Source organism: Zea mays, chromosome 3 (genome assembly GCF_902167145.1).
Source record: "Zea mays cultivar B73 chromosome 3, Zm-B73-REFERENCE-NAM-5.0, whole genome shotgun sequence".
Classification (NCBI taxonomy): domain Eukaryota; kingdom Viridiplantae; phylum Streptophyta; class Magnoliopsida; order Poales; family Poaceae; genus Zea; species Zea mays.
The window spans coordinates 17,625,954-17,653,868 of NC_050098.1; the positions used below are offsets into that span (position 1 = coordinate 17,625,954).

Below are 27,915 nucleotides of genomic sequence, written 5' to 3' on the forward strand. Positions count from 1 at the left end.
ATCACAGTTCACAAATACATCACATAGTACATTACAACATAAAACAAACTCACAATTTGACACAACACTCAAACCATCACATATCGGGGTCGTTGGAGTTGTGACCATTATCTCCGGAAGCGAAAAACTCGTTGACGAAGTCGTGTAACTGGTTTGGAGTCTAAAAAAAAGAAGACATTAATAACGACAGTGTTTACATGACATTATTCAAACAAATTGTTTGTCAAACTAACATCTCCTGTAGTAGCTCCCTCCCGTGCATAAGCTCCTCCTGTGCTGGTATCACCGATGGTGGCGTGTTGTGGCCCATGACCCCGGATCCCTACAAAATCAAGTTTAGTCAAGATTTAAAAGGTTAATACAAACGACAAGTCTTAACTAAATTGAAGCACCTAAGGTGGAGGTGGCGGAGCATGTAATCCCCATTAAGGCGTCGGCGGCTGAAATTGAGGGAAAACAAATGGTTGCTCTTGTGCCTGCTCTGGAAACCAAGACTGTTGCAAATACAATATATTAGTTATAGGACCAATAGAATGCACAACTTCAGCGTCGATGGTAGGCGCTCCTCGCCAATCGTAGTCTTCTCCATACTTCCTAACCATCTCCTGCCCGTAAATCTCCTGCAATACAATATGAAGGTTCAACACACATGTAATTTATAGCTATATGGCAATAAAACATTAATCCTAACAACAACTAACCATACGCTCAACGGTCGCTTGACTACATAGCTCCTCGGAGATTTCACTATTTTTCGCTCTATGCTCTCTCATATAAACATCGATTGGGCTCGGGACAACTCTAGTTTGAGCCTCCTGCAAATATATGAGTTTAAACCGGTTTCATTTTTGAGTAGAACAGAATACAGGTGTGGGGCGGGGGAGGAGCGGGGGTGACGCGACTGTGCGGCATGGCTGGTCGCCGGGGGAGCCTGGCAACGCGCTGGGCGCGGAGAAGACAACAGCGGCGTGGAGAAGACAGCAGGAGAAGAATGAAGAAGAAGGTCGGCCACACGGTTTAAATCACTTAATTTTCGGCGGCCAGGGCTAGGCCGCCGAAAATAACGGCGACCGCCGAAAATGTTGTACAGTGTTGTTGTGAAAAGGACTGAAGGGTAGATCTTGCCTTAGCAAGAATTGAGTTGCCACTAGGGCTAGTAACGAGTTCTAAACTTTACATTATAAAAATTTAAGGATCAGATCAAATTAGGATTCAACTATAATTCTATTCATTTTTGAACTAAAATCAGACCTTATTTGGGACGGCTTCACTTCAAGAATTGCGTCTTCAGTTTTCTACCTTCACCATAAAAGAACTTCAACATATTGCTAAGGTGGGTTCAAGGAATGTTTGGCTTGTATATTGACTCCAGCTTCTGAAATACAATTAATTTGTACGAGTTTTCTTAATTACCCTTAAAGATAGTGGTTGTTATGAGCGGCGAGAGAGACATGAATCGGTAGGTCGTGTAACCAGTGGCGTGGTGTGTAATTTTCCTGCAACTTCATGAGTAGGTATGAAACTTGTGTTCTTGAAGCACTCTTTCAGGAGCTTCATAAATTTAATGAAACTAGCCTCTAGTTTCAAAAAAAAATAAAGCTAGAGCTTGTGGAGCTCAACCTGTTTGGATAAAAAAGCTAAAATGAATCTAAAATTCGTGAAGTGAAGCTCTCCTAAATAGGACTCCTAGTTGTAGAAAAATATTTAGAGCTCAAATAAATTATGAATAAATATTTAGATCATGACCAACCGTAGTTGTCACTGAATATGAGTGGAATAAAAATTTAAAGAGAAGGGGTCTTTGGGGCAAGGATTTGGCCGATAGCGCATGAAGTTGGTGCGGGTAGATGTGTCTGAAAGAGTGTACAGAGAGAACGAGGACTGGCCGTAGCGTAGTTGGTTCGTGCGAGCGGGCCGGTATAGATTTGATCCTGAGGATCGACACCCCGTTTGCTTGTAGAAAAATGTGCCTTTGCATGGATGTATAATTCACGAGTGCTTCAGTAGTTAGTTCAAATCAAATCAAATCAAAACAAAAGGAAACAGAAAATGGCTGGTGGTTTGTAGGTCGGGGAGGCACTCAATTTTACTGCCCGGCATTAATAACCCGCGGCCGGCGTGCAAACGCAAGCAACCGTAGACGCCGCCGCACCGAGAAGGCGGGGATCACACGGCCCGCGCGCGCAGTCCTCCACCGCAATAGCTAGCACTAGCAGCAAGCATACGCGGCGCACCTGTCCGCGGCCCCACACGTCGCGAGGGCACCCACGGCGCGTGGACGGCCAGATGGCCTGCGCCTGTCCTGCCCCCCGGTCCCGGGCCTATAAATGGAGGCGGCGGAGGCCTCTCTCCCGTCGGAGCAGGGCAGGGGTTGCGTCTCAGTTCCTGGTTGTGTTGTTGTAAGCTCCCAGGTTTCTTCTCTTCGCGTGAGCTAGCTAGAGTGGGATCGCGAGGAAGAAGGATGTCGTGCTGCGGAGGCAACTGCGGGTGCGGCAGCGGATGCAAGTGCGGCAGCGGCTGCGGAGGGTAAGCATTGCACCGCACTGCACTGCCGTTCTGTTCCGTTCCGTTCCGTTGCGTTCCTCCCTCGGAATCAGATCTGTCTCTGTGTATGCAGGTGCAAGATGTACCCGGACATGGTTGAGCAGGTGACCACCACCACCACCACCCAGACTCTCATCATGGGTGTTGCGCCATCCACGGGCGGGTTCGAGGCGGCCGCCGGAGCTGAGAACGGCGGGTGCAAGTGCGGCGCCAGCTGCACCTGCGACCCCTGCACCTGCAAGTGAGGATGACCGGGTGCAGCATGCAGGCCGTGACGATGGAGGAAGTAGCTAGATCGGAAGGACACCCTTCAGTATCTCTAGCTAAGGCCCTGTTTCAATCTCGCGAGATAAACTTTAGCAGCTTTTTTTTAGCTACTTTTAGCCATTTGTAATCTAAACAGGAGAGCTAATGGTGATAATTGAAACTAAACTTTAGCACTTCAATTCATATAGCTAAAGTTTAGTAGGAAGCTAAAGTTTATCCCGTGAGATTGAAACGGGGCCTAAATCAAGCTCTGCAGTATGTTGTAGCAGTGTCGTCTGTGTTTGCCGCCATGCGCGCGTAGCTAGCTAGTGGTGGTGGTAAACGAATAATTGTCCTGTTCTTCCTCCTCCTCGGCCCCTGCCAGTGTTGCGTCGTGTGGGCCGGCCGGGTGCATGCACAGCACCAGGCCATGCCCGCTGCTCTGTGCGCACTTTTTTTTTTCCTTCGTGCTGTGTCTCCATTTTCCATCTATATGCATCCGATTTGTGACGTCGTCAGTACATATCTTGTTTCGATGGCTTCCTCTGTGCAAGATGTTAGTCATGTGACCATATGGCATCAAACGTTTGCCTCAACACTTGTGCTGGTGTTATTTCTTATAGTTCTTGTATTTTTCCTGTGTATGCTCAACAAATTCATTAGTACAAGGAATATTAGTCATGTGACCATCTATTCCTTCACCCCACGCTAGGATTAAGTTGGATGATGGGGCAGTGTGTTTCCTTTTTCATAGGCATATGAGCATGAGCTAAAAGAGACGGTCCTACTTTGACGATGGGGCAGTGTTTCCTTTTTTTCCCAACATGTGGATAAGACACAAAGTAAGATATATCGGTCTTAGTAAAAAAACAATGAGTTTCATATTCATATTTCCGATCAAATTGGATAACAAGAAAATTTGTGTCTTAAGTGTTTAGGTCTCTGTTACGCCCAAACGAACTCTAAACATATTCGATAGGAGGTCTTTCCTCTTTCTTCCTCGTCCGAGGGGAGCTTGCCGGCGCAGAAGTCACGCTCGCTCGAACCCACCGCTTCAATTACTGTGAGAAGCTTGAGCTGCTGGACCTCGGCGACAACATGCTCTCCGGTGGCATCCCGATGGAGCTCAGAGGCTTCCATCGCTGGAGATTTCGCTTAGCCTCAGTTGTAACCGTCTCTTTGGGGGAGGTTCCAGCGCAGTTCGGTAAGCAGAATAAGCTCGGCAGCCTCGACATCTCGTACAACCAGCTTAATGTATGAATGCACCTGTCTCAAGTGCACCAAGGACAGCACAAGCAGACAGTACCAGCTTAATATATGAATGCACCTGTCTCAAGTGCACCAAGGACAGCACAAGCAGACAGTACGCTGACCATGGTCCTTTCACAAACTGACAGCAACTTAAGCCGCAGGAGATGTGTGCACCGCGGTGCGCCGGCGGCAGTGAAGCGGGCCACGCCAGCTAGTGGGGACCTGGACGGGTTTGGTCTGTCGGCGCGCCGGCGGGTGGGGAGGGAGGCAGGTGGGCAGTGGAGATCGCCGTGCGGCTCGGGCCCGTCGAGCATAGATAGTGTGGGGAGGGAGGCAGCTGGCGGTGGAGCCAAAGTTCGTCCCTCAAGCCTATCCTATCACAGGGCAAGGAAATATCTTTCCGAGTTGCTTATCTCATTCAAATGAAAAGGCGTCCCTCCCGCGAATCACAGGGCAACATGGTAAATAAATAAATGAAATTAAATGACGACGAAATGGCACCTGATGCCTGCATTTCATACTGACAAACTACACCAGTCCGACGCTATGTCTGTGCATACAGATCATGCAGTCGATCGTACAGCGTTACAACTTCCAAGGTCATCCATTTTGTGAGCACCGTCCATAATAAAGAAAGAAAAGAATGTAGACTGTACATTAGGCACAAGAGGGCAGCAGAGGGCCAGTGCGCCATAGAGCAACGACGGGTGGCGAGCCTGCAGAATCTACACCACCTGGAAGAGAGAAACGATCACAAACCAAAAACAAAGCAGCCAGGATACATCATCAAGCACGCTAAATAGCAAATAGATCTTGCGGTTGTAACCTTGGTTGAGGTAACGCTCTCGTTACCACCGGAGAAGATCAAACACCAAGTTGCAGTACAGTTCCCAAAATATGCACATCCGCAAGATCCTGACAAAGCAGACTACAAATCAAAAGTACACTATGTATCACGCTGCAACGTGGAATTCGTGCACAGCTCAAAATATGTGGTGGAGCATTCAGTGAAAAGAACCATGTGATGTGGTTGCGCTTCAACTCTTCAATACAGCATGCCAGAGAATGGACAAATACAACCACTCTGAGTCTCTGACTAATGGTGGCTTGTGGCTGGGTGATCTGGCATCAGCTCATTTGCTCCATTTGATCTAATACACATGATAAGCTCACTCCATCCGTTCTTTCCATATTTAATGGCTGAAGACTTGTATAATAATTCTACTAAAAAGGCAGACTCGGTACCAAATGCTCCCACATTAGTGAAGTCTGAGAAAGGAATAAACTGAGGCAAGTCACAAATGCGGAGAGATTGGTTCGAACCTACAACCTGGTGACTCAGTGAAACAACTCTCACCACTGCACCAATCCCCTACTAAAGAGAAGCAAATAGTGACCACAAAACCTAGGGAATTTTTTTTGGATAACATGTATCACCACTGCACCAATCCCCTACTAAAGGCTACCCAACTACATTTTTTTGGCAGGCAAACTAACGATCACAAGTTTAGGAACAATAAACATAAAGAACAAAGGGGGTACTGGGGGAAAACAAAGATGTCAATCTTTTTGTATTTCAAAATCAAATAAGGCATATAAATAATCCAAACCTTTGAACACATTGTTCCTTGAAAAATGGGCTCAATCAGATCCATAAAAGCCAATCGTTGTTTGCCGAAGAACTTCAGAAGTTCGGTCAAGGCTATGAGATGCCACCTACCACACAAAAAAAAGACATGTATCTCATTTATAATCAAGGTGCGAATTCCTAATAACATATTTAGTCGAGAAAGCATAGTGAAAGGGGTAGACTGAATACCAGATACGTCAGGGATGTGTATCTTTCTTGACTTAGATATAAAGGTTTTCCTCTGTGCATTTCATTATCCTGCATCCAAACATCCCAAAAGGTAAAGACATAAGCTCACATTGACATCATTGACATGAAAGAATGCACAGTTTCAATCATAGGAGTATCCCCTATTCTTGAGGTTTATATATATATATATATATATATATATATATATATATATATATATATATATATATATATATATATATATATATATATATATATATATATATATATATATATATATATATATATATATGGGTGGTAGTTTATGCCTGGATACAATGATAAGAATCGTCACATCATCCATCGATGGTCATTCAGATGATTTGAAATCAATTTCACATTGCTATTGTTCTCGAGGAAAAATCAAGCATCCAAAGATTTCACATATGGAACATTTTATTTCGTGTGCATCATAGAAGCATGCATCACTGGCGGAGAAGCTAACAAGTGGGTTCATCAGCAGGATGTAAAATTTCGAGCAGAGATTGCAACAAACAGCTATAATTTCATACAAGAATAACAAAACATTAGGAAATTGAGCAATACCTCCTCTCCAAAAGCATCAAGGTATAGAGACGGCCAAAATGTTAGACGAGCAGATCGCTGCAACAGGATTGTTGTTTTCTGTGCAGAAGACCATCAAAATTCAAGCACATTCACACCAGAAAGAACAGAGGACATTATATTTACTGGACAAACTAATTTCGTGTGTAATGAGCTAGGGTGGTTCTTTGTTATTTGAGGTTTCTCATGCCCCCTTTCTTAATAATATATAAGACACGCAGCTCTCCTGTGTGTTCAAGGAAAAGAAGTAATGAGCTAGAACATACCCTCACTAGAAGAAATATGCCAATACCAGCACCACATTGCAATGCATGATTCTGGCATTTCCCAGTCCTACAAACAAATAAAATTAGGACATGCGTTTGATAAATTTATGGCAGAACCAACACAAGGTAATAGGAACTTTACAGGCAACGCTCCATCACCTGCAGCATGGTTTCCAACTAGGCGAACATAGTTTGCCACATAGCAAACATAGTGCCGGTTCATCAGGCACTGAGCCACAATCAGGGCATTGCATCTTGATATATCTAGATGGAAAAATAACAAGCCATCAGTTCCAGGAAAAAAAAGGCAGAGCTCGCACAAAATATCATACCAGCTTAGAAGAACCAGACACAAACCTTTCTAGGAGAACCTGGTACACATCTGGTAGTTGCATCAGCCTAAATGGAACTGCAGGGGTAGAAAAGAGAGTGCCTCTATATTTACGGGGATTGTACTCTTCACAGAAATGTTGAGACCATTTTAAGGCAAGCATATGTACAGATTCATCTTGGAGAATCAGATCCAGCGACTGAATCTGAAACAGGTCTTCCAATTCTCGTAACCCGGCCAGTTCCATTGCCAGTGAAGAACTGTCGTCTTGTGTGCTATTACTCAAGTAAAGATGTGATCCTTCCCAAATATTGGAACCGTCATACAAGGGTGATGTGGCAGAAGATCTTAGCAGCTCCCAAAGCAATGCACATCTCCGAAGATATGGATATGTTAATCTGCGGACCATGTCTTTTGGATGACAAGAGGGATCGATATATTTGGATACAAAATAGTCTCTGGCGATATCATATCCTGACATTGTCTTGCAAACATCATTAAGAAGGCAGTCATTGAAGTTTGATCGATCAAAAGTTTCCTCTCCGTAGCATGTTACCAGGGCCTACATCAAAATCATTTAGTTGGAAGCCATAATTGTTCTTGAACAGGAGCACATGGCAAGCAACTATTCACATGCTTGAACCATGAATAAGCTTCAGACCTCTAACAAGTAACAACATCACTATTATTCATGCCTTATATATACTTCTATTTTCTCTTACTTTTTCCTTTATGTTGATAGATCACTGTAGTTTTTAACTCTAGCGTACCCCAATGTGCTTGGGAAGTTGGGACTAAAAAGCTTAGCTGAATACTGGTGTTGAAACAAGCTAAGAATTAATACAACATAAAACCGCAAACATAAATAGGAAGCAATGCAAAACAGCATACCTGAATGGCACAAACAACATAGAACAGATGGACAAAAGGGATGAAGAATTCAGCAGATGACAGAAACTGAACGGGCAGACAGAAAAGTGCTGACATCAAAGAAGAAAATGGATCTTGAGCAAGAACTGGATCAGCACATTGTTTCCAAAATTGTACATCAGGAAAGAGGGCCCCCTCACTGGCTGGATCAACCATCGATGGCAAAGAGCCTGTCAAGGATGAAAAAGTAAGAAGTGATAACTAAATAAACATGCCATAAGTGATCAGGAGACATGATCTCGTAAGATACATAATAATTCATGTTTCTTCCAGGATCCATGATATCACATTTTGGCTTGTTCAGACCATTAAAACCAAATACTACTATTAAATGTAAGCATTTTATGATAAACATGTTAGAACTAAGAAAGGAAAATGACTTTAGATTAGGCCACATCTACTTTAACATACAATATAAGACCATTCATGACAGGTACACAACCTACAAGACCTGGTATGCAACCTTTTCTCTTTTTTTATTTTTCATTTAATGAATGCTTCGGCCTTTATGAAAGTATTTTGAAACCTCTTTACCTAAGCATTTGTTTTACAAACTTATTGAGAAGATGCCATGATGTCACAAAGTATCGGATGCAAATTATAAGGTTACAACGTTTTATTGGGGTTACTTCAAGCAAATGAAGTCTAGACCAGAATTATTTGCTTTGCATGTTAAATCAACTCAAGGATCTTGGTTAGATAAAAATATAAAACTAACAACCACCAATACAAAAAAAAGAAATATGATAAGAACTGAAATAACTAAATATGTTCATTTATATTGCCCACTGTTCTGTATACAAATCAGCACAACGGAGCAAAAAAAAAACAATGGTAACACAGGCAAAAAAGAAACCTACAAATATGTTCTAAGACAGAAACTGTTGCAATTAATTGGCACAACACAATCAATTATGCCCAGTATGCCAATCAGCAAAAAAAAGCAACAAGACAATAATAACACTGCAAACAAGCCATTATAATCTGTTCTACAAAAGAAATAGTAACAAATAAGAACCAATTTATCATTATAATCGGCTCAACAGAAACAACAATTGAGTACAAACATATTGCTCATAAGGTCACTTCTATACAAGAATCCCTAGAGTCGACTTGTTTTATAAACAAATCATATTTCTATCAAAGCCCCATTGAATGAAATACAAAGCTCGTGATATTCGTTTAGAAGTGGAAATAAGAAGACACTCCAAAACGAGGGGAAATAGTAACTAGATGCAGGGAAATACATTATATAGGGTAAAGGAAAAGGATGAGATATACCTTTTCGCTTAGTGGCATTCAGAATGTCTTTATAACCCGAAATACAAGAGCAAATAGAGCCTGCTAATAGTTGGATACCTTCAAACCTCAGAAGAACCTCGAGACGATTCAAATTCCGTGCAGAGTGGGCAGCATGGAACAGGAGAGACAATATGAACCCACTTGATGAATTAAGTTCGCCACGCAAAGACTCCAAGCAGGACTTCGATTCAGCAGAGTGGCTTGACATCCTACCACGAGAAGCAATTTCTGTAGATACCAGAGAGTATCTTAGTGTATCCCAGAGAAATAAGGATGGGTTGAGCCTCTTAGATGGTGAAAAACTGCTGTGACTGCGAGGATAGTAAAGCATAGCCAATCTTCGAAGACAAGGATCGAGGGCTGGATTTGTAGTTTCATTAAGCTTCCCAGATATAGCTTTTAAAAACTTGGTTTCTCCAACGATTTTTCCAGCACTTTCAAAAAGAGATAGTGCGCGAGCGAACTGTAAGCAATTTCTATTCACATCTGATGTGGTTGTAACAACTTGAGGTGTCAAGGTTTGAACAAATGGTCTCAGCATCATTGATGTTTTACCCGAGAAATCAGGTGATGCTGGGAGAATGGAATTTGCAAATCTGCGACATACTGGACAAAGCAATTCTCCCTGCAAAAAGAGTTGTCTAAGCAAAGGATCACCAAAAGCCAAAAAAAGACAACTTTATGAACACAAATACATACACATACCAAATCAGGATCAACTATATGACCACCTTCAAAACCAAGTCTCCGGACATATCTGTAAATAAACAAACATGTAAGTTGCTGCAGACAAATAGACTCAAAACAACATAAGGTTTGCAGCCAGTAATATATATAGTCATAAGTTATGTAGGCCTTCTAAATAGTAAGGTGTACTCTGCTTTCCAGGTGGCGAACACTAAATAGATATCCTAATAGAGTGTCATAAACAAAGAAGTCCACCATTATCATATTTACAATTTTGCCATCAAACAAGTTGATTTGATTCCGTGCCATAAGAACTTTAAAAAATTATTTCAAAACGCACTCAAGACAAGAAATTTTAGAGTAACAATGCTGGAGTGGAACCTGACTAAATTGATCATAAATCATGAAACTAGGACTTACTCGATTGCAAACAATCAACCATACCACACAAATAAAATGAATCATCTGAAGGTTATAAACTGACCATTTTGTGCATTTGTACTCCTATAACAGAAAATTTTCAATTGAAATGTAACACCTAACCAAAGGGTGCAATGTAAATAAGAAAAAAAATCAAATCCATAACCCTAGTTCAGCAGCAACGTGCAGTTTTAACTTTTAACCCTCTCTAGTAGTAATGGATGAGGTGTTTTTACTACTAGATAGAGGCAAAACTGAGCAATGATGCTGAACTAAGGGCACTAATTTAAAAGTCCCGTAAAATAACTACTTCCTAACTAGTAGAACTAATTGCAGCTAAAAAAAGGTATGTTATGGGGTTGGTCCAGTATACCTTTGTTTCAAGGAGAACAAATATCGGTCATGACATTCCTGATGCACAGCATGTCCGCAAGAAGATATATGGATGCCATCACAATCGACGGGACCAAATCTGTTTCTTGTAGTTACAGAGGCAGAAGATTTTGAGGCTACATCATATAGAGAAGAATGGCGGTGTTTTGATGAAAGACAACTAACATATGTTCCCAGCACTGAACGCTTGGGGCTTCTAGTTCTCTTGGTATCAATTGTGATGTTTGAAGTGTTTGATGGCAACATTTGGTCACTATCCTGAATATGTGCATTTCTGGATCCAAATAGATCATTTAAAATAGAATTGTAAATGTCAGCCTCAATTGCCTCAAGCGATACATTTTCATCTGCATTGATGTTGCTATGCCCAGTTGGGAAAGATGATATATATCTAATCAGTGGATGTTGCTCATTAGAAAAATCAAGAAAGGCATCAACTTCCATGTTGTCTATATCAAATGATGGCTCCACTGTTGTATCATTGACAAGCTCCTCAGAAGTTGAAGAACCAGAGACACAACAATCGACTGAGCCTTCCCTTTTGACTGATCCAGTCTTGTTAACTTGAGCTGGATTTTCCCAGGATGGATTACCCATCTCAACAAAGGTTGCAAGCCGAGATTTCTGAATTATAGAACTCACATGTAAGATTATTCTATGGTACTTTAACAAATATATCAGCATAACAAAAAGAAAATTAAGTAGAATTAACATGTATTCAAATATAGGTCAGAAAACATCATACACCAAAACACTGCAGAAAGAACCATCACTATATGAGGCATCACAAGATAAAGCAAGCTGTTGTCAAGTCAACAGTAATTACCTGAAGAAGAATTAAGTAGCACAGAGGGCTTTTGGAATCTGAGTCCCGGCACAGAGAGCAAACTGGTAGTGACTCCTCAGACACAACCCCAGTTGAACTGGACACATCGGCCTCCAACATAGTAATGTCATGCCCCTCGTTTTCTGATGACTTCATACTTTGAGCAAACTTGGACTGCTCTGCCCTCATTTTTGCCTAATAAATATAGTGCAGCAGAATAAAATTGTGCTTAGTGTAAATTAGGAGAGGCCAAAAGTCAACAGGTTTTTTCAGTAAAGTCAGCAAGTAGCTTCAGAACCTAAGAATGAGTTAAGTGCAGAGTGTAGGCATTAGATGGCTCAAAAACCAAATAAACAACAAACTAGGGAAACCACAGGACTAGCACCTCATAAATTAAAATAATGATAAAGTTCTGTATTTTTCGTAAGCCCATCTAATAAAGATCTCACAATTAACTAAGGCTGGAATTTGAGACAAGTCAAAATGATAATTGAACTATGTAAATTTTGCAAATAAAGATCATACCATAATTGCAGCTTGGCGTTGGCGTGCTTTTGCTTTCTTTTCCATAGAATCTGAAGAAGATCCTGGGCCTTCTTTAATACTGGTATGATCAGGTGTAGAAGGCACTATATGTGGTGCCATTTGTCTCAATCTAAGCAAGCACTCCTTACTTAGTTTGGCAAACTTCTTTAATAAGATTTCGATTAGAGATGGGATATTACAGTACTTGGATCCAGAAAAGGTGCCATCATTCTCTTCTTTGTATTTGTGCATTAAAGAGACGAGGAGAGTTAACATGCTTTCTTTCTTTACTTTGTCAGACACTGGGGAAACTAGTTCAGTGGAGTAAGTCAAGAGGGGGATGGCCTCTTCTGTAGATGACAGAACAACCCATGATTCATCATCATGCTGCATCACATCCATGTCATACTGATCAGCATGTATCTGCCTTTCAGATTCACATATATCAAGTGCCAACCAAAGCAGATGCAAACCCGTCACAAGAACATTATCAGGGGCACGTGATGCCGATGATGCATCACTGTAAACAGCATAAAAAAGAACGGCACGAACAATCTGAAGGACAGCCTTCGAGGTTGCAATGTTAGAAATACTTCTGAGGGGGTTAAAAACATGAGTCCACCGAGGTAGCTGAGCATTAAGGGCAGAAATTTCGCAGAAACGGTAATATCTTTCCTCAGCAATTTGCAATTCCCTGGAATTCCAGCGGGGGTGATACAAGTCCAATTCCTTCCAGCATGATTTGCGAAGTACATACTTACCCTGTGATAATGTTTTATGTTAATCCTCCATTTTAGGATTATCTTCAGAAACATGTTATATAAATTGAAGGATAGTACCTGCTTCATGCCAGATGGATTAGAATAAGCTGCCAACGAATCTAGAACATTTTGAAGTTGGTCACTTGACGAAAGATCGCGAGGAAGAGACTTAACAATTTGGCTATGAGTGGCGTCTCCAATAGCTAACTTGTAAATCAATTCTCTCCTCAAGTTGTCTGCTGTGGAAAGCCCACAAAAACGGCGTTCTTTAACCAGTTGTATAAGAAAAATCAGCATTTCTTGCATTAAAACTGACTCAAACCTGAAAACAAGATGTCAGAACTTAAATGTGGCATGACATAAATCTTCAGTTTTAAGAAAATGTAAGTAAACAATTGGTCTGTATGTATGGTCACGGAAACTAGCGCCCTATCCTTGCATAAGCTTTCTCGGCAGCAGTTCCAGCCCTTTGTTGAAAAAATTGCAGATCAACTCCCTAATTGGAAAGCTGACTTAATGTCTAGAGCAGGAAGGAGAATTCAGGTGCAACATGTTCTCACAGGCATGACAGTTTATGTAGCAATGGCAATTGACATCCCCCAATGGGCCTTAGATGCCATTGATAAGATAAGAAAGGGTTTTCTTTGGAAAGGCACAAAGGAAGCAAAGGGAGGACATTGTTTGGTTGCCTGGGGGAAAGGTGTGTCGTCCCCTTCAGCTGGGAGGCTTGGGAATCTCTAGTCTCCCTGAGCTTTGTTGGGCTCTCCGCATGAGATGGCTGTGGTTGCAGAAAACAGATTTGGAGCGGCCTTGGGCAAGTCTTCCCATACAGGTCCCAAACAAAGCTAGGGCTTTTTTCTCTATGGCTCTTGTTTCTATGGTTGGGGATGGTTCAAACACCTTGTTCTGGAATGATAGATGGCTGCATGGCACTCGAATCGCTGATATTGCCCCTAGCTTGCACAAGTCAATTCCAAGAAGAATTGCTAACAAAAGGACGGTGAAAGAAGCACTTGTAAACAGGAAATGGATTTCAGATATTAAGGGGGCTCTTACAGTAAGAGTCTTGGTTGATTATCTAAACCTTTGGGAATCTCTTTCAGGGATTGAGTTACAGCCAAACATAAGGGATAAACATGTTTTCAGCCTTGCTGCAGATGGTAAATACACAGCGAAAGCAGCTTATAATGGCCTGTTTTTATGATCTGCTACTTTTGATCACTACAAAAGAATCTGGAGATCTTGGGCCCCTCAAAGTGCCGTTTTTTCATTTGGTTGGTGGCACACAACAGATGCTGGACTGCTGATCCTTTGGCCAAAAAGGGTCTGAATCACCCGCAAAGGTGTCTTCTTTGTGACCAGGAAGATAAAACCATGAACCACCTCCTGATTTCCTACGTCTTCACAAGAATTTTCTGGTATATGCTCCTAAGGAAATTTGGGTTACAAGCCCTGGCCCCACAGCCTGGCCTCACATCCTTCTTAGAGTGGTGGAAAGGGGCTGCTAAGGCAGTGCAGGGAATGGTCAAGAAAGGGCTGAATTCTCTCATCATATTGGGTGCCTGGAAGATATGGAACCTCCGCAATAGATGTGTGTTTGATGGAGAGACCCCCAGCCTCTCTCGAATCCTGCAGCAGGCTGATGAGGAGAGAAACCTTTGGGAGCTAGCAGGGGCCAAGGGTCTCTCCTTTTTGGCTGCTCCTTTGTCGGTAGCCTGAATTCCTAATGGATTTGTTTCTTTATGCTTGTTTCTGGCCTCCGTAAGGAGAGCTATTGTACTATGTATTATGTTTCTCCTCTTCTTAATATAATTAAAGGCGCAGTTCCCCTGCGCTTTCGAGAAAAAAAAAGAAAAAGTGGATAATACAAAAGGCGAGAAAAAAATGGATAAGACAAAAGGCAAGCAAGGACACAGTTTCCTTAGACCTTGTATTGATGTCATGGATTATAGAGACCAAATTGAATAACAAAGACCTCGTCAACATCTTAGGTAATTTTGAATTTGAATACAACTAAATGTTCTCTCTTTTGTTGAATAAAGATTTTTTGAGGGGGCACTTGGTTTTCTAGCGAGCTAGCCTCACCTAGCGTATCTAGGTAAGCCAAACCTTGCCCCATCCCAGGCAAGCCGCAAGCCAATTTTGCTAACTCGCCTTAGCAAGGAAAAACTTGCCAAAAACGGAACCTGAGGTCATGGTTGTTACGGTGGCAAGGCGACCTAGTGGTCTAGAACCTTTTTATCTTTTAAGCGCCTAAGGCACGAGGCGAGGCGACTTCATAGACATATAAGTAAGGTGAATAATAACCAAAAAAATGCATAAGTAAATAGATAGGTCGTAGATATTATAGGGCATATAAGTCCTAATGCATAGCATAGTTTGCAAAATAACATAGTTCATAGTTCATAAAACTAACAAGTCCACAATACATAGTTCATAACTTCGTAAACTAACAAGTCTACAAAAGAACACAATACAACATCAAATTCAGATTATCAACACTCAAGTCATCTCCATCTAGGCATATTCATCCATCAAGTCATTGTTTGCATTAGTGGTGAAATCTTCACCACCATTTTCAAGGTCTATGAGATCATCTTGACTATCAACATCCTCATCATCATTCACTATCTCATCCTCATCCCCTTCTCCCATATCTGAGACAGAGACAGAGAGGTGCGGGTAGGGCTGGAAACAAGCCGAGCCGAGCTCAGCTGGATGTCGGCTCAGCTCGCAAGCTACACCTTATGAATAATATTGCATTATATAGTGAATTAATAGTCTATAAATGTGAAATATAGAATCGACATTCGACATTACAAGTAATCTAAAGGCTGAGGTACGAGCCAAATATCTATAAAGTTATCCATTATCCATCATTATTGTGTAGGTTGATTAATTTGGTGCAGGTTGCGAGGCGAGCTCGAGCCGGCTCGCGAGCCTCAAGCATATTTTCCAGACAGGGATAGACGCAGCCTCTCTCGTGTGGCTTACCAGCCAGGGGCAGAGCAGGGTTGAGAGGTGAGAGGAGGGGCAAGAGCTACACAAGGACTCCAAAACAATGTTGGAATCCGATCCATGAGAAGCTTGCCTACAGCCTTATAGTTGGCGTCATTATCTGTCACTACTTGAACCACTTTGTCTCTGCCAACCTTATCAATCCTCTTCTCAAGCAAATCAGCAAGCATAGTATCATTATATTGTTCACTTGAAGCATCGAGGGACTCTAAAAAGTAAATCCCCTCAGGACTGTTGTCAAGAAAGTTGATCAAGCGACGTCCTCTCCTGTTAGTCCATCACTCCATCCATCCAACATAAGTGTGCAACCATAAGTCTTCCATGATAACTCATGATGAGCTCCCAAGTTAATCACATCCTTTACACATTCAACAAGTAAAGGCTCCCTCACCTCATGCATACTAGGAGGAACATATTTGGGACCATATTCAGCAGTGGCCTCACAAACAATGTGAAACCGTCTGGAGTTAATGGCATTAAAAGGTATGCCACACTCATAGAACCACAGCACATTGCTTGTTCACATAATCTCTATCAGACTTAGACTTAGTGCATCCCTCCATGGTGGTTTGGTGTTGACCCTAAGGAGCGCCTCTCATCCACAGCTTGTTCAGTAGTTCTCCGAAGCATGGTTGCAATTTTTTCTTTTTATTTTTCCTTGTTGGATGGTTGTGCAGCTGCTGTCCTAAACTGAAATGCAACTCTCTTCCTTTTGGTGGATGTCCCTGAGCTAGGTTGACGAATAGATGTGGGGTCCCCTCACTGGTCACTGCCCCTGACCATCCTCATAATCAAGGAAAATAGGCCTAGATCTCTTATTCTTGTCCAAATATGTTTTCATTTCTTATCTAATCTCAGTTATAGTCTTAGAACACATTATTGTGTCCGCAAAACCACCGGCAAGATGCTCTTTCAACCTTTTGATTACTTCTGTTGTCACGGTCTTGCAAAGGTTGCATGTAACCTTATCTTGGTTCCCAATCTCCGTCCAATAGCTATAGTTCCATCCAGGATCATTAGACTTTGCTCTCCGTTTTTGATACACCCAGCCCAGGTGGGGTTGGCCGAGGCCCAACAAATTAGGGTTGCCCGGAGCCCAACAGTTCATTAGGCACACCCAACTCAGGGAAAGGCTCAATCGCCCCAAAAGACTAGTCCAATGGGGGAAGGGTGGCTCTCCCTTTTAAAGTGGCTTCCTCCTCCCAAGTTAAGCGAGGTGGGATAATTCTGAGGCTCACACGGTCGTCATCCGACTACAATTGGGCCAACTGGGCCAATTGCGTCTTTGCCAACGGGTAATAGTGGAGGATGTCCTCATCATTCCCACCTTCTTAAAATGGGCCCTAGCTCTGATACCAGATGATACACCCAGCCCAGGTGGGGTTGGCCGAGGCCCAACAAATTAGGGTTGCCCGGAGCCCAACAGTTCATTAGGCACACCCAACTCAGGGAAAGGCTCAATCGCCCCAAAAGACTAGTCCAATGGGGGAAGGGTGGCTCTCCCTTTTAAAGTGGCTTCCTCCTCCCAAGTTAAGCGAGGTGGGATAATTCTGAGGCTCACACGGTCGTCATCCGACTACAATTGGGCCAACTGGGCCAATTGCGTCTTTGCCAACGGGTAATAGTGGAGGATGTCCTCATCAGTTTTGGATCAGCCATAGGGTCATATGTGTTTGCATCCACATCCACAGAGGCAACAGGATTAGAGCCAGTGCTCTATCATAAATCTACAACAGAGGATAACTCACATCCATATTTAGATAGCAGAGAACGCAGAGAGGGTGAGAGAATAAAGAGCGCGAACCGGGAGGGGAGGGGGAGCTCGTCATTGCGCCCTCTCGCCTGGACTTCACTGAGCTTGCGCCGCCGCCGCCGCTAGAGATCCCCCGAGCGCTGCCTTCTCTTACCGCGATCGGGACCTTGTTTGTAAGCCCGTGAACTTCTCTGGCACTCACATAAACTCTACCCCAAACACTACATCCAAGGAGTCCGCAAAGCAACGCCTTGTCGATGCTCAAGGTGCTAGGGCTACGCCTTGACCCCTAAGGCAAACACCTTACTCGTGCCCGCAAGGCGGGAGAGCGCCTTACTGCTTAAGCAATGCCTTAAAAACTATGGAAGGAACACTATATAGCCCAAAGGCAGAACAAGCAATACATAGTCACACAAGATGTAAAGATGCAAGGCAGATGGAATGAGTTGTGCTAACTTTTGCCACCACCATACTTAGGGCAAGTTTGGGAGTGAAGTATTTCTAGAGTTTCTATGCAATACCATGGTTTTGAGTAATACCGTAGTATTTTATGTCATGAGGTGTTTGGTTGCAATCCAGAAAACTATGTTTTTAAAACCATGGTATTCTAGATACCATGGTATTTTTGGAGTATTGGAAACTCCACTTCAACCCAAAGTTTTCATGACATGACTAGCTTTTGCCGAATACTATGGTTTACAATGTCATATCCAAACAATGTTTCTCAAAACCAAGGTATTTTTCAAGTTGCCAAAACTATGGTATTGTCATGACAATTGCAAAGTATAGTATTGTAAAACCACGGTTTTGAGAAACATTGTCGCCAAATAGACCTTAGAAGGTAGTGATGGAAACATAAGTGACCACAACAAACTATAAATACTATACAATACATGGATGGTAATGCCATAAATTGAACAAAAAATACAAAGCAGAAACAGAAACATACAAGCAGATTTGGGCTTACTCATTTTGCTCTGCAAGTCCCAAATCTGTATAACTGGACAAACCAAATCGCTCTTGAATTGTCCGCACAAATAACTCTGGAGAAGATAGGGCAGCACAGCATTGAAGCAGAAACAGATCTGACTCCAAACCTTGTTCAAACCTGAAAATAGGGGCAACAAGATAATTTCAGCACTATTATTTGAACATTAAGGGCTAGTTTGGGAACCCCATTTTTCCAAGAGACTTCCATTTTCCCAAGGGAAATTAGTTCATTTTCTCTTGGGAAAATAGGAATCCCTTGGGAAAATGGAGTTCCCAAACTAGCCTTAATTGATATGAAGTCTAATATTTGAACAATGAGTTGACATGAGGTCTAACATTTGAACATTGAATTGACATGAGGTCATTATGGAATTACCATTGCACAGAGCGGTACCATTCCGCACTCAGGATAGCTGCATCACCGTTCTTGCGCCACATTCCAGCACGCACTTGTGCACAAAATACTCTCACTCTCAGTGGATGCTCCATAACAATTGAAGCAAATCCATAGGGCTCACAACCTCTAAGTATCTGAGGAAAGAACTCATTGGATTGCACATCTGAATGTCCATCCTCTCCAAAACATTTCTTCATAGCCTTCCGCAGTAGTAATGAAAGCATACGGTGCAAAGGGATATGGAAAGATGTTTCTTGTGAACTGACATCAAAGACAACATGAGGCCATCCTCTTGTATTGAGTATTCCTAGTTCCTCGATTCTTGAATCTGGATGAGCATACAAAATGCTACCATCAGTCAGAGTATAAGTAATGGCATCCTCAGGGTGCAACTGTACAACTGTACTGTTGCTGCTGCCATGCATCTTCCCTTTGCCTGTACTGTTACTAACCAGAGGCATCGCTTCTTGGCCTTGACCTTGAACAGGAGAACTAGATGCCTCATAATAATCTGCAGTACAATCTGTTTGTGATCCTTCATTTATCTTGACGTCCATCACACACATATTTGTATTTGAACTGTTTCCCGTAAGAGAAGTCAACGGGTCTTCAAGCAAAGCCATAAGTTTGTGAGAATCATTGCTGCTAGCATCAAGGGATGACAGTTTGCTCCTCAGAGCTATATCGTTTTCCAGCCAGAGCCAACTTTCAATGGCTTTCAGGCATTGAAGAACTAACCAGGCAGCAGGTGATGGCAATCCACAGCACAAAGAGCTGTCTCTGCTACTTAGATCGGATACAGAACTCTCCTGGGAGACCCTCCCAACTTTTGCATGCCGCTGATTTTCAGCACTTTCCACACCTTTTATCGCAGTGGAGCAAACTGTCACATCAGTTGATTCATGTTGATCAGGAGGAGAAAATGATCCCCTCATCAGAAGATTCTGGACAATTCCAAGATAGTGCCCCAGCACAAACGGCGCAGATAGATGCTCGTTCTCATCTTCAGCGTGAATACTTGTCACTCTCTTCTGAGGATCCATTCCTTGCACAAGTGATAAGAGTTTAATCCATGACCTAGTTAGATCAGGCCTCCCATAAGCAACATGCTTAGACACCTCTTCATGACTCAACACATAGCGTGTATCATCCAGTAATCGAATAGAAGCATCAAATAAATTCCCCCATTTGTTTGTCTGCAAGTAACATAGTAAAAAGGGCATTCCAAGTCACAATGAATTAAGTTGACATATAAAATAACAGAAGTGTAGTCAATCTGTCTTATTATGAACATTTTTCCAATCCAATGTCACATCTCAAAACAGAAACCAACAAGGGTCTGGTCCTCAGATGTTTATGATCGATCCAATTAATTCATTCCCCGTTATCCAAGTGGCTATGCTATTAATTATGCTAGAAATAAACAGGACAGATGCATAACTAAGATAATATAGAGTCAGCCTATAATTTACAAACAACTCAGCAAATATGTCAATATACCAGAAGATGGTTCACTTGAGCATTAAATTCTATAAGCCAAAAAAAAGTAGAAACAAAAACATACCTGTAAACGACCATCCTCACCGATGCAAGAGAGAAACAGATCTGTCAAGCATCCAAGGAGGACACCCAACAAATCAACCTCGCGCACAAGCCTTGGAGTCAATGTAGGCACAGTGAATATTTGCACAGAAAAAGTTGTCATCAGTGGATAGTCTTCCAGTAGTGAATCATTACAGCCTTTAATAACTTCCCCAAATGTGATAGGGTAGTAGTGTATGAAAACCTTGGCAAACTCATACTTAAAAGCAGGGTCACTGATAAGCTTCAATAAAAACTCATGCAATTTTCTGGCAACCTTCTTGTCAAGCAACCTGTCTGACCTTATTAATGCATCTAACATATCAGGAAACTCGCGGATTCTTAGGGACAGAAAACTAAGAAGGTTTTCACTGCGTGTGCAGAACTCAAGCAGCATGCTAGAGATAGAAGTTGTCAACTCTTCGGCAATCCTCTTGCACGAGCTACCATCACTACCCTTTGCATGGTGTGGTTCCAGCAGGCATATCCGCTCCTTCCAGAACTGCAAGAGGACATCCAGGACAGGTCCTACAGAACACGCAAGCTCCACTGGAAGAGGCTTGATCTGCTCAGCACCCTTGTGCTTTGAGCAGAAGCCCTCGCGCTTCCAAGCAGTCGCATCACCACAATCACAACATCCACCCCCTGTATATATGATAGAGTAATCATGATCCTTGTGATTGCCATTCTGGAAGCACGGAACACAAATTGCACATGTGGGGTCACTCTCGCAAGTCCGGCAGCGATAAGCAACGTCATTGTGCCCCCAGACAGACCCACAGACAGCACGCTCCCCTGCATTGGAACGCTCCAGGTCATCAAGCATTGCTGCTGGTTCATTTTTGAACATCAGCCACTGCAACCAAGACAAACTCTCCCTGTATGCATCGCCGTTGCTGCTGCTATTTGCATCCTTCTTTGAGACCTTCCGAGCCTCTGAAATATCAGTACCTGCTGACAAGATATGTCTTACAATATCAGGTATCTGCTCCTTGTGCTCCTCAGTGTACTGGACTAGGCTTTGTTGGTGCTCTTGCAGTTGTTCTTCAGGCACTCCATAAAGAATGAGCTTCTGCAGGGAGAGGGTAATGTTATGCATCAGCAAATTTCTAAAAAAAAACTTGATGAATTGTTTAAAATAATCATGAATTCTATTCAACACAGCTAAAGATGCCTAGTTCTGAAGAATCTGACATCCCTAACCTATAAATCAAATGAAAAATGGCACGTTCTTATACAACAACAACAACAACAAAGATTTTGAGTCCCAAGCAAGTTGGGGTAGGCTAGAGTTAAAACCCAATATAAACTACAAGTCATGGTTCAGATGCATGGAGACATGCGCCAGATGAAGGAAGGTACAGTATGGCGGACTCCGAAGACACCTGTATCCAACCACTCGACTTCTAGAAGGACAAGGACCTCGAGCCAGGACAAGCCTCACCACAAGTTTAAGACGGTCAGACGTCCCAAAAAGTCATAAGCAGAAGGGAACTCCGGGACCCCAGCAGGGGGCGCCCCGTGGGGGAGCAGCACACCACCGAGCAAGAGGTGGAGTAGTTGTGGGAATCGGGATGAAAGTGGATATACGAATTATAAGGACAAATTTAATACTTTAAAATAGATATGTATGAAATTTGATGTTGAACTTTTCTTATGTTATCAAACACACTATTACAAATAAGAATAAAATTTTGCATAAATTGTTTTATGCATTATTAGCTCCCTACAACAACAAAAAAGGTGAAAAATATCTGAATTCATATCCATGTTATATCTGAATTTTATATCTATCATTTGAGAAGATACATGATAAATTTGAGGTTTACCTTTTATGGATATTTATTACAAGTTCAATGCTAAAAACAAGAATATGAATTTGCATAGCAGATTCTATATCTTATTTATTCGCAATCAAAGAAAAAAGTCAAAAAATGATATCCAAATAAGTTTTTGTTTCCATCATGTTTTCATCCCTGCGTGGGCCTGTGTCGATCAGTATCTTAAGTGGCGCAAGGAGGCCACGAAGGGGACCGGCCCCGTCGATGTGGCCAACGTCAGCGACTTCCAACAAGAGATCAAGCGACACAAGCTGTGTCACACCAACATTATGGACGGTCTTTGTCGTCCCTCCTACAAGAACGTTGAGGTTGTGGGAAGCGGCGAGTCAAGGTACTTTCTGCGTGCTGCCAAAATGTCACTGTCGCGACAATAATGTTGTGGGCAATCCCAAGCCCGAGGATCCCCAGGCTAAGGCCACCAACCTCGAGCTCTAGAGGCTGATCGAGCACGCAACCACTCAGCACTCAACGACGCCCCCAGGCAGAATGCCTCCTCCTTAAAGGGGGTCAGCCGACAAATGGAGACCGTCGACGCTTGTCCCGAGGATTGGGCCAACGAAGAAGCAATCCAACAACCCAGATGTCGTGCACTCTGGTGCGTGAACACTTGGGCAAGATCCACGACGCACATGTGATCATCAACACGCTATGTCTCGCCCAACAACAGACTAACCTAGCTCAGGTCAAAAGCCCTGACAAGGGCGATGGCCACGATAGTGAAAAGGACCACTCGGGGCCTCATGCGTTTAGCCATGCCATCCACACCGTCGACTTAGTAACCGAGAACTGGAAATGTGGCCACGTTCCTCGTTCCGGGAACGTTCGTTCCGGTCCGAGAACGTGGGAACAATCTTGTTCCCGTAGTGTTAAAACCTAGCTTTAGTAGTGTACCATGTACCACGTTCCCATTCCTCGATCCAATCGATCCGGTAACCTGGTTACTAAGCCTCGAGTTCTGTCGGCGATTCTGGCCTCCAACCAACATCACCAAATACGACAAGACTACCAACCCAGTCGTTTAGCTCAAGGACTACTGCCTCGCTTAAGGGCAATCGATGACATGATGATCGTCCAGTACCTCCCCATCTACCTTGCGGAGTCAGCTCAAGCTTGGCTCGAGTACCTCACGGAAGGGTGCATCTAAGGGTGGGTCGATCTAGAAAAAGTTTTTGCCGGAAACTTCCAGGGGACGTGCAAACGTCCTGTCAACCCCTTGGACTTGAAGAGCTACAAGCATCGACCAAACGACAGTCCGAGGGACTACCTCCGACGGTTCTCCATACACTACAATGAGTTGTCTGGTGTTAGCGACTCCGACGTCATCGGGGCGTCTATCTATGGCACCACCAACAAGGAGTTTGTGCACAAGCTAGGCTATAGTAGGCCCAAGACCATAACTGAGCGGATGGTGAACGCTAGCGACCATGTGTTTGGCGAAGAGGCGGTTGGCACGATCTTCAGCAATCAGGCAAAGGGTCACCCCAAACGTGAGGTCGAGCCACGCATTCCCCACGACCGGGGGAGAAGCCATGGTGACCTGCGACTTCTCCCAACCACGCGAAAGAGAAGTGGTCGCAGTCGCCGACCAACCAACTCAAGCTCCGTGACCACGACGCCACCCACGTGACCCTCAATATTGGTGCGACCAGCGTGTCGGTGTTTGGATCCGCGGTCCTAACCAACTAGTGAAATAATGCCGCGTGCCCCATACCCAGATGGTGATGCAAGTTGACACAAGTCTTTTATCCTGGTTCGGGCTAGAAGAGGCCCTACTTCCAGCAGAGGAGGGTGAGACTTATATTACTCGCACCTAAGTGTATGCAGTAGGGTTTACAAGCACAGCGGGAGAGGGAAGGATCCCAAGTCCCAGGGGATGATTGAGGCAAGTGCCAATACCGAGTGGAGGAGAAAACTTGTTTATCCCTACAAGCAGCCTTGGCTAGTTTATCCCTACAGGCACACACCTGAGAACGAAGGACCACCACCACAAGCTTATGTTGAAAGACAACAAACTCCCCAGGTATCACCTTGCAATCCAAGCATGCTCGTTTATCCTCTCTTCTTAGGAGGACAAAGTCAATCTCACTAGAGTGTTAGCCACTACTATAAACCACTAAATGGGATTCTCTCTTCCTAAAGGAAGTGTTGGCTATCAGCAGGTCAAAAGCTAGTGCGAAGTCCAAGAGTTCCTCTCCCTCCTGATTCCTACTACCATACCAAAAACATTCATGAACTGCATTGAAACCTACACTTGTTGTACCTACATGCCCATTGAGATCTCCTACAAAAAACTTCTCACTAATAGGTATAGCTCTAACCATGCCATATGAGTATTCCAAGGAAATTCTCTTAGCACCCTCATTGTGGCCTATCTGGGGCAAATGCGCTAATTTTATTCAAGTCCAAATCACTTACGACAAGCTTGACGAATATAATTGTATCTTCTTTCCTTCTCACATCCACCAAACTGTTCTAGAGACTCTTATCAATCAAAACTCATACTCTAATTTTATCTGCAGTTGTCCCTATGTACCAAAGCAACACCACAAGGTTCTTGAGACTGCTATCAATCAAAACTCTTATTCCATTTCTATTTACAGCTATCCCTATGTACCAAATCTTGAAGTCGTATTTCGCTTTTTGACCCTTTTATTTAGTTGAGTCTTAACTAACTCCCTTAACTTACCTATAAGCGACCATGTATTCCAACTAACTAGATGAATCCTAGTTGGTTTGACTAACTTTCTTACCCTTCACACCTTCACACTCGTCGACGATGTGAAGTCCCTTGCATAATTTTTACTACACCTGGACGCATAGTTATTAAAGCGTTAAGGAGACATAAGGCGATCGACCCACTTTTTAACTTTTAAGAGGTAAAGCATAAGGCGAGGCGACGCTGTAATTATATTGATAAATAAAAAATTGACTTAATATTAGTTATATATCACTAATTAGAAGCTAATAAACAAGTAGCACAACTGTAAGGCCTCTTTGTAGGCCCATTCTAGCCTAGTAGAAAATAAAAACAGGAAAAAGAAAAAGAAAAGGTCCATTACCATGTAGCCCAACCCAGCCCAACAACACACTTTTAGGTTATCCTCTCCCAGCCGACTCCCAGCAGCCACTGCCTGCCAGTTCTCACGCATGGCTGGTTCTTCGTCGTTGCTCTCCCTCCCCATAGTTCTCCGGTTCTCTCTCCCACAGCTACCCAGTGCCGCCGCGGCCGCCACGACCACCAGACCAGCGACGCTGCAACGACCCCCGCAACGCCGCCACAACCCCCCGCGCCGCCGCCGCCTCTTCCCCACGCGCTGCCGCCTCCTCTTCCGCGCGTGTCGCCGCCTCTTCCCCTCGCCCCAGCCTTGCCACAAGGCAACAGGACGCCTTGTTGGCTCCAGCTCACCTTACCGCTTAGGCATCGCTTTAGCAACACCTTAATAATCATGCCTGGACGTCGATGTAGCATGCCTCTAAATGAAGTGGCAACCTGATCCTTGCTCACTTGACATTGTGCCTAGATCATGGCATGGCATGGCATGTCACAGGGGTGCTGACCTAGCATTTATCTATTTAACACCACAATTGATTGTGATGTAGCGCGTAGCTAAGAGGGTTACGACCCAATAAATTTCTTTCGGGTTTAAAGTTGGTTCACCAAGCATCTCATAATCCTACTTTACTGGTGCTCGGTATCTGCTACGTTGAGACAACGAAGTAGTAATAAGAAGGAATAACACCAAAGTGGCAGGAAAAATAGTATATGTTTTTTTTCCAATTCCATGCCTAACATGAAAAAACATCACCTAACCCGACTCACTCCATCGCCAGTTACTACCACAGTAAACGCACTGATCGTCGCGCCAGCAAAGCGAATGGCAAACAGGCAAGCAGCCGACTGACACCAACAAGTCCCACCACGGCCATGAAGCAAAAAAAAAAACAATCCCAAATCACCCACCGCCACGGGACGAATACCAATTACCAAAGGCGCACACGGGAGGCACCCACCGCGGCGCTACACCAGACCAGCATGGGGTCGCGGGGAAGAAGGGTCATGGGTATGGCCAGCGAGGAGAACGCGGCGCACCTGCTCGATACGCTGCTGTGGCGACATCTCCGGCGGCGGCGCGGCGGCCGCCCCCTCGCCGGCGTCGATCCCGGCCATGGCGCGCAGCCAGTGGGCGCAGCTCCAGTGGCCCGATCGCCCGCCCCCGCGCCCCAGCCTCGCCGAATCAGCCGACCGAGCCGCGAAATCCGCCTCCGCCCGCCAGCCAAAACGACCTCCGGAAATTCACACGACGGCGCAGATCCAGCGGCGCGTCAGCCAAAACGGCCTCCGGAAATCACACGACAGCGCAGATCCCGCGACGCAAACTCCCACGCGGAGGCCTCGGGCAGTTCGGCAACCTTGACTCCTATCCTCTCCTCACCCGGCGATCTCTCGAGGGCGAGCAGACCAGGGGAAGAAATCCTCAACCCTAAGTAGAACGGGGTTATTTAAAACTTCGTCGAAGAGGCTCGAGACACGATTCGTGCAGGGGTTCGGGTTGTTTTTTCTTTTCTTCTTTTTTTTGTGTGTCAGTGTGTGCGTTTTCTGGTTGTGTTGCCCTTCTGACCCTTTTTGCGTGATAATGGTGGATGGCGTCTCCGTGGCGGAATGGCGTGCTTATCGTCGAGGGCAAGGCGAGGTGGTTAGTCCGGTCTCTGAGCAGTGGGTCTAGCAGGTGATATGCGCCGTAACAGCATCTCTAAGTACACTCTTCTAATTTGGTATTGTTGGTGAAAAAAATATCATCTCCAACGGTTCCCTATCTCACCTTTCACCTTTTACAGTTAGTTTGGTAACCCTATTTCTCAAAAAAAAATAGGTTTTAGAAGCTGATCTTTGCGTTTGTAGATTGCCTCCATTTGACCGAAATCATGAGACATTGTTGGTTTTTTTAAGAACATGAGGGGGACCCCTAGGAGATATTGTCGGTTCGTGCTCTCCTCGGAGCAATTATAATGAGAGATATCACATCAGATTTATGGTGACACTAAAAAAAGAAATATAAAGTAGTGAAGCGGGTTGTTCACTAGTAGTCTCCTTGAATGTGGATTGGTTGTGGACTGCAAAACACTGTGTGTGAGAGAGAGAAATAGATTAAGTATTAAATGTGCAGCCTGTATCATGAGAGAATTTTTATGATCTAGAATTTTAATTGACTATATGTAATATAGCATTATCATAAAACCCACCATAACTACATTATTAACATGGTCTCATCCAAACATGTTGGCTCAGCACACCAACCGTGGCAACGCTCGTGAAGATCAAGTTGTTCACTAAGCCTGCCTCCCTGGGAGGACCGATATATGTTGCGTATGTTGCGTTAGCTTTTTCTAAAAATCTGGCTATAAATAGAATCTGAGTATTGTGTGAATTAGT

At 43.7% G+C, this 27,915-nt stretch overlaps 2 protein-coding genes across 9 annotated transcripts; one reads left to right on the forward strand and one right to left on the reverse strand.

Moving 5' to 3' along the window:
- Positions 1–2,353: 2,353 nt before the first annotated feature.
- LOC100283295 (metallothionein-like protein type 2) lies at positions 2,354–2,867 on the forward strand. Its single transcript, NM_001156197.2, has 2 exons — positions 2,354–2,526; positions 2,618–2,867. Exons 1-2 carry the CDS (start codon positions 2,462–2,464, stop codon positions 2,787–2,789), a joined length of 237 nt encoding a protein of 78 aa, NP_001149669.2. The 5' UTR covers positions 2,354–2,461; the 3' UTR covers positions 2,790–2,867.
- A 1,636-nt stretch (positions 2,868–4,503) lies between these two features.
- On the reverse strand, positions 4,504–27,156 carry LOC100192707 (uncharacterized). 8 transcript variants are annotated; one of them, XM_023301812.2, is made up of 19 exons: positions 26,575–27,156; positions 20,627–21,715; positions 19,042–20,258; positions 18,643–18,783; positions 12,983–13,226; positions 12,144–12,905; positions 11,619–11,813; positions 10,773–11,416; positions 9,998–10,049; positions 9,272–9,917; positions 7,952–8,160; positions 7,087–7,622; positions 6,889–6,993; positions 6,730–6,796; positions 6,446–6,523; positions 5,861–5,929; positions 5,652–5,757; positions 4,868–4,956; positions 4,504–4,775 (listed from the first exon to the last, which is right to left on the reverse strand). In XM_023301812.2, the coding sequence occupies exons 1-17, from the start codon at positions 26,650–26,652 to the stop codon at positions 5,683–5,685; spliced, it is 6,207 nt and encodes a 2,068-aa protein (XP_023157580.1). In that variant the 5' UTR covers positions 26,653–27,156; the 3' UTR covers positions 4,504–4,775; positions 4,868–4,956; positions 5,652–5,682. The 8 variants fall into 8 exon arrangements, with proteins under 8 accessions (XP_023157580.1, XP_023157581.1, XP_023157577.1 ...); XM_023301813.2 differs by having other exon boundaries at positions 26,496–26,575; XM_023301809.2 differs by lacking the exon at positions 26,575–27,156 and adding an exon at positions 25,544–25,681.
- Positions 27,157–27,915: the final 759 nt, after the last annotated feature.

What these genes read in the sequence shown, in the direction of transcription:
- LOC100283295 (NM_001156197.2), top strand. Translation starts at nt 2,462, where the DNA reads ATGTCGTGCTGCGGAGGCAACTGCGGGTGCGGCAGCGGATGCAAGTGC. An exon ending in TGCGGCAGCGGCTGCGGAGG is followed by an intron (nt 2,527 to 2,617) that starts GTAAGCATTGCA and finishes CTGTGTATGCAG; the next exon opens with GTGCAAGATGTACCCGGACA.
- LOC100192707 (XM_023301809.2), bottom strand. Translation starts at nt 25,666, where the DNA reads ATGGGGAGGGAGAGCAACGACGAAGAACCAGCCATGCGTGAGAACTGG. An exon ending in ATGTTGTTTGTGCCATTCAG is followed by an intron (nt 7,623 to 7,951) that starts GTATGCTGTTTT and finishes ATTTTGATGTAG; the next exon opens with GCCCTGGTAACATGCTACGG. An exon ending in TACCAGGTTCTCCTAGAAAG is followed by an intron (nt 6,994 to 7,086) that starts GTTTGTGTCTGG and finishes TTTTCCATCTAG; the next exon opens with ATATATCAAGATGCAATGCC.